The sequence below is a fragment of the Nomascus leucogenys genome, chromosome 13, assembly GCF_006542625.1.
Source record: "Nomascus leucogenys isolate Asia chromosome 13, Asia_NLE_v1, whole genome shotgun sequence".
In the NCBI taxonomy this organism is placed as follows: domain Eukaryota; kingdom Metazoa; phylum Chordata; class Mammalia; order Primates; family Hylobatidae; genus Nomascus; species Nomascus leucogenys.
Window position 1 is genome coordinate 31,744,796 of NC_044393.1, and position 6,172 is coordinate 31,750,967.

A 6,172-nucleotide genomic window follows, 5' to 3' on the forward strand; every position below is an offset into this window, starting at 1 on the left:
GGCGCCAACCCTTGTGCTGAGATCCTCCCATCGGGGCTCATACTGAACTGGCTTTTCTGTGGTCTGGAGCCAGTGTCTATGGCCAAGCAGTGCAAGTCACTTGGAGTCCAGCCAAGAGCCTATGGGGCCATTAACAAGTGCAGGTGTTTTGTGTACAGAGGAAGTGGGCTGACCCTTCATCTTTGGCCTTCCACTTGACAAATGTTCACTGTACACCCCAATAGGTTAAAACCCTAGCTAGTACCCTAAGGAAATCCACCTTGTTCCCTGGGGAGTGTATACCACAGTATAGGTCTGAGGGCTCAGATGAGGGAGCTGTTGTATCCATTGGTCAGGAAAAGGCTGAAAGCTTTCTGGAAGAGGTGGCAAGGACTTCCAGGCAGAGGTGGGGGGGATTAGAGGTACTGACCTCCATAGGCCACAGTTTGGGAGCTGAGACCACAGGAACACAGATTGGCAGGATCAAGGACTGAGAGGGCTGGCCAATCCAGCTCTTAGTCTGCTAGGTACAGTCCCTGCACTTCAGGCTGGAGTCCACCTTTGGAAGGGTAGCATTTGGGCCTAGGACAAAGTGAAGCAAGGTCCACCTCGCTTGTGCCAACCAGCCCAGGAGGAAGCAACTCCTGTTGGAGAAACCAGGCAGATGCCCACTCGCTCCCTGGTTTGTAGCATTTAAGACCCTTTCTCACCCCAGATCCTTCCACTCGGACCTTGCTTATTTTCCTCACATGAATATTTCAAGCACCTGCTTTCCCTACATGAATGCGTTGATCACCTTTGTGTGTCAGAAGATTACCATTATCCGCCGCTCCCAGTTTGAGTCTGGTCAGTCTTTGCAGGAGATACCTCTTAAGCCCTCTGCATGTGCCTGAGTAATTTATCCAGTGCAAGGCTGAGAGTGTCCTACAACTGCCCCAAAGCGCCACTCGAGTGTGGAAGCCGGGCGACTCCTGCCTGCCCACCGCAGATGGGGAACATTGAGCAATCGCCTGGCGTGGTGATTGTGATGGGAAAGTTTTAATTGTCCAGGACCAGCGACTGGGCCTGTGCCCTGGTGTTTGCTCCGAGCTGACCCTTGCTTGGTACACACTTCTCCCCACCTCCACCGCCAGCGCCAACGAGTCTGGGGACAGTTCGTCTGGCGCCCGCGGTCGCATCCCCATCGGGCAGTCCCGTACCCCTCCTCCGGGCCTGCAAGCCGCTCGCCCCGGCTGCGGGACACCCCGGCGAATCACGTCCTAGAAGGGGGCGCGTGGGGCGGAGCCTTCCGCCCGCTGTCCTCCTGCCACCAGCCGCCCCTGTCGCCGAGCCCGCAGTCGCCCTCGCGCCCCGAGCCCCTCCAGGCCAGAGGCTTCCGCAGGCGATGGCGGACAAGAAGGCGGGGACCCCAGAAGCCGCGGCGCGCCCGCCGCCCGGCCCTGCCCGGGAGGGGGACGCGCGCACGGCTCCCGCGGCCCGGGCCCGAGAAGCTGGGGGGCGCGGGTCCCTCCACCCCGCAGCGGACCCCGGGACCGCCTTCCCTTCCCCCGGGCGCGGGGAAGCGGCCTCCGCGGGGACTACTCCGAGCCTGGAAAACGGCCCGGTCCAGGACGAAGCCCCAGAAACCTGTGGTGCAGAGGGGCTATGGACTCGGGCGGGAGCCAGCGAGAAGGCAGACGACGCGACCACGGAGGAGGGCGCCATCTTCAAGGAGCCAGCGGAGGAGGTGGAGAAGCAGCAGGTGGGAGAGAAGCTGGTGGGGGAGGAGAAGCAGGAGGTGGGAGCGGAGGCCCAGGAGGGCCCGCGGCTCCTGAACCTTGGTGTCCTAATTGTGGACCCACTGGAGGCCATCCAGTGGGAGGCGGAGGCCGTGAGCACCCAGGCCGACAGGGCCCACCTCCGGCTCGAGCGCAGGTTTGGGTGGATGCACAGGTTGCACCTCGCCCGTAGGAGCTTCATCATCCAGAATATTCCGGGCTTCTGGGTCACCGCCTTCCTGAACCACCCGCAGCTGTCAGCCATGATCAGCCCTCGAGATGAAGACATGCTCTGCTACCTGATGAATTTGGAGGTGAGGGAGCTCAGGCACTCCAGGACAGGTTGCAAATTCAAGTTCCGCTTTTGGAGCAACCCCTACTTCCAGAACAAGGTGATAGTGAAGGAGTATGAATGCAGAGCCTCAGGCCGAGTGGTGTCTATTGCGACTCGCATCCGATGGCACCGGGGCCAGGAACCCCCGGCCCTCGTACACAGGAACCGGGACACTGTCCGAAGCTTCTTCAGCTGGTTTTCACAGCACAGCCTCCCAGAGGCCGACAGAGTTGCCCAGATTATTAAAGATGACCTGTGGCCCAACCCCCTGCAGTACTACCTGCTGGGGGATAGGCCCTGCAGAGCCAGGGGAGGCCTCGCAAGGTGGCCCACGGAGACCCCTTCTAGGCCCTACGGGTTCCAGTCTGGCTAAGTGCTGCCTTGGGACGTGGGGCCTACATAAGGCTTCCTCGTGCCTCCTATGGGTGGTGGATCTGGGCTCAGGCCCATGGTGGGCGCTCTGCTGTCTGCTGTCTGCTGTCTGTTCTGTGCACTCCAGCTCTGCATGTTCGGTGGACTCAGCTCTCAGATTGTGGCCCTCGTGGCCAGTCTCTACTGTTTCCATATGGCCTCATGCTGTTCTGTGTTAACATCACATGGCTGTCACATGCCGCTGCGTCTACACTAAGCACCCAGTGCTGTGGATGTGCACTGCCATAATCTTTATGGCATGGACCTGTGACCGTGGCCATCCCAGCCATTTTTGACAAGGGTACCCACAAGTCACTACTTGGAGGACAGTGCCTCTTTGAGGCCTATGCTTCAAGACTCCAGCCTGCCGGCCTTCACATGCGTGCTGGTCGTGCTTACAGTAGCTCTACACCCTGGCTGTGGCAAACTGAGTCTCATCACCCAAGATGAAGTGGCTTCATTTGGTGCCGGGTGCCACCCAGACTTGGACATTCCATGGCCTCAAGACCACAGGCTACCACCAAGTGGACTCTTGGGTATCTGGCAGGATGAGCACACAGCTGGCTGCTGGGCATGGTTGAGGTCAAGGGCATGAAGCAGTGGACAGCACATTCTTTGTGATCATACTGCTCCTCCTGCCCCACGGTGGCCTGACATCACCGCCTGCTGCTAGCTTATGAGGGTCTGTGCCGTGCCCCACCAATGCCTAGCCATCTCCTTTCCCATGAGTTTTGCCCAGATCACCATGAGCCCTGTTGCCTGCTCCCAGGTCTACAGGAACCTCCATAGCCGCTTGTGGACCCAGGTGGGCCACCCGCCAATGCACAGGACAGCCCCTAATCCCCAGGAACTCTGCCAAACTGGCCTATCTGGGCATGTGAGTGAGGCAGGGGCAAGGATGGGATCCCCTCCTGAGCCCCGGTTACTGGACCCCACAGAATCCAGGTGCTCTGCCAGCCCCCCTGCCTCTACCTGTTGGGCTGCCAGGCTGTGGGTGCTGGGGAGGGGGTCTTCCCGGTCTTGGGGCCTGTCTATCCATACCCAGATCTCACACCACTTTTTTCTTTAAATGATGGCTTAGAAACAATAACAACTGAAGAAAAAGATTTTTTCTTAAACTCAACAAGAAAGCCTTTCGTGTTGAGTTTGCCTCTCTTCATCTCCAGAGAGGGAGGGTTTGCCCTGTAGACTGCCAGCATTCTCTCTTCCCCCATACCTTACCCTCTTTAGCAAGGCCTAGAATCTTCCAAAGGGGACAGTCCAAGGCTGCTGAACAGAGAGACCAGGAAGTCCCCAGGGCAGGAATAGTTAATATTCCATTCTATGCTGTGTTCTTTTACACTAGCCCCAACTCTTTCTTACCCTTCCACCAAGTCCAAACCCCTCTAGGTATAAGAGCTGAGCTGCCCACCCCCTCCTCCCCCTGCTTGCAGAGCTGTCTGTCTCCATTTCATTTTAGGGGAAGGGGTGGTGGTGACCATACCCAGGCCTCTTCCCATGGAAGGCCTTATCTTCTGTTCCCTAGGACCTGGGGAGGCCTTATCACAAAATAATGTGGAGGGTGCTTTTGGCAGGAAAGTACAAAAGGAGCCAGAGCCAGCTGAAAAGACAGAATGGCTGAGAGATGGTGGAAGGAGGAGAGCCCTTGATTTTGATTAATAAATAGAGACAGGGTCTCACTATGTTGCCCAGGCTGGTCTTGAACTCCTGGGTTCAAGCGATCTGCCCACCTTGGCCTCCCAAGGTGCTAAAATTACAGGTGTGAGCCACTGTGCCCATTCAGTTTTTTTTTTTTTCTTCAAGACAGGGTCTCACTCTGTTGCCCAGGCTGGAGTGCAGTGCTGCATCATAGCCTCGAACTCCTGGGCTCAAGTAATTCTCCCATCTCAGCCTCCCAAGTAGCTGGGACTACAGGTGTATGCCACCATGCCCAGCTTTTTTTTAAAACATTTTCGTAGAGACGGGGGTCTCACTGTCTTGCCCAGGATGGTCTTAATTCCTGGGCTCAAGGGATCCTCCCACCTTGGCCTCCCAAAATGCTGGGATTATAAGTGTGAGCCCTTGCTAACATTTTTGATTCAACAATATGTTTTGTAAACTAGAAGAATAACAGAACACTGCAACTTTAGAGGTTTTCTCTCTTGGTCCTACCTTGTGTGTGTAGAAAGTTAATGTAAGCTTTTCTTCTGCTGCTTTTAAGTAAGACCCTATGCATCCTTTCCTGTGTTTCAGCCCACTGGGGCATTATGCTGTAAAGGCTTGCTTGTTGCTTTTAGTTGAGAACTTTTGCAAGATTGTCAGTGTACATTTTTTATGCCACTTGGAAACTTATGTGACTATTCACAATTGTTATCAGGTTGTTGGGGCCTTTACCATAACCTTGTACTTAGAAGCAGAGTTCCGGTTTTGTTGGACTTCAGACTGGAAGCTGCGACCATGTTCTGCAAGGATAACCTCCAGAAAGAATTCTGTGACCCTGATGGTCTTGATGATTTTGTGCCAGGTTGTAATTGACATCACTGTAACTGACAACGCTTCTTTTAAGCAGAGAAATATTCCTGAGGTGGCTTTGTCCAGTTACAAGGGGATCAGTGACACTTTTGTTTTCTATATGCATGATAAAAAATAAAAAATTGCCTGTCTGGGGAAAAAATAACTTAGATCATGTTACTTCCCCATCCAAAACCCTACACTGGTTAAAAATATGTATCTCTAGGCTGGGCATGGTGGCTCACGCCCGTAATCCCAGCACTTTGGGAGGCCGAGGCGGGTGGATCACGAGGTCAGGATTTCGAGACCAGCCTGGCCAACATAGTGAAACCCCGTCCCTACTAAAAATACAAAAATGTGCTGGGTATGGTGGCGGGTGCCTGTAGTCCCAGCTACTCAGGAGGCTGAGGCAGGAGAATCGCTTGAGCCCGGGAGGCGGAGGTTGCAGTAAGCTGAGACCATGCCATTCGCCATTGCGCTCCAGCCTGGGTGACAGAGTAAGACTCTGTCTCAAAAAAAAAAAAAAAATTTATATATATATATGTGTGTATATATATGTATATATATGTGTGTGTGTGTGTGTGTGTGTATATATAAAATTCCTTATTGCAGGCAACAAAGCCCTGCATTTGCTGGTCCCTCCCAGCATCTCCCATCCACTTCTGCTTTGCTCTCTCTGCTCCCCCAACACTGGCCTCTCTCCTGTTCTTTAAACACACTAAGCATGTTCCAGCCTCAGGATTTTAGCACTTGCCTTTTTCCGTCTCCTAGCTAGGATTTTCCTCCTGCAGATATTCTCTTCTCATGGCTCCCTCAATTCATTCAGACCTCAAACGCCACTTCAGAGGCCTTCCCTGCCCAGCCTGTCCAAAATTAGCCTCTACCCCTCCCTTCATGATTTTTTCCATGTCACTTGTAACTCTCTGAAATGATTTTTTTTCCTTTTTGAGACAGGGTCTCACTCTGTCACCCAGGCTGGAGTGCAGTGGTGCTATCTTGGCTCACTGCAGCCTCTGCCTCCCGGGTTCAAGCGATTCTCCTGCCTTAGCCTCCCTAGCAGCTGGGACTACAGGCGCCCACCACCACACCCGGCTAATTTTTGTATTTTTAGTAGAAACAGGGTTTCACCACATTGGCCAGGCTGGTCCCAAACTCCTGACCTCAAGTGATCCAACCGCCTCCGCCTCCCAAAGCGCTGGTA

The 6,172-nt window shown here is 54.3% G+C and overlaps 1 protein-coding gene across 1 annotated transcript; it reads left to right on the plus strand.

Moving 5' to 3' along the window:
- The first annotated feature begins 1,050 nt into the window (after positions 1-1,050).
- On the plus strand, positions 1,051-5,137 carry LOC100597026 (putative testis-specific Y-encoded-like protein 3). The gene has a single exon (XM_030825339.1). It carries the CDS (start codon positions 1,364-1,366, stop codon positions 2,441-2,443), a length of 1,080 nt encoding a protein of 359 aa, XP_030681199.1. The 5' UTR covers positions 1,051-1,363; the 3' UTR covers positions 2,444-5,137.
- The last annotated feature ends 1,035 nt before the right edge of the window (positions 5,138-6,172 follow it).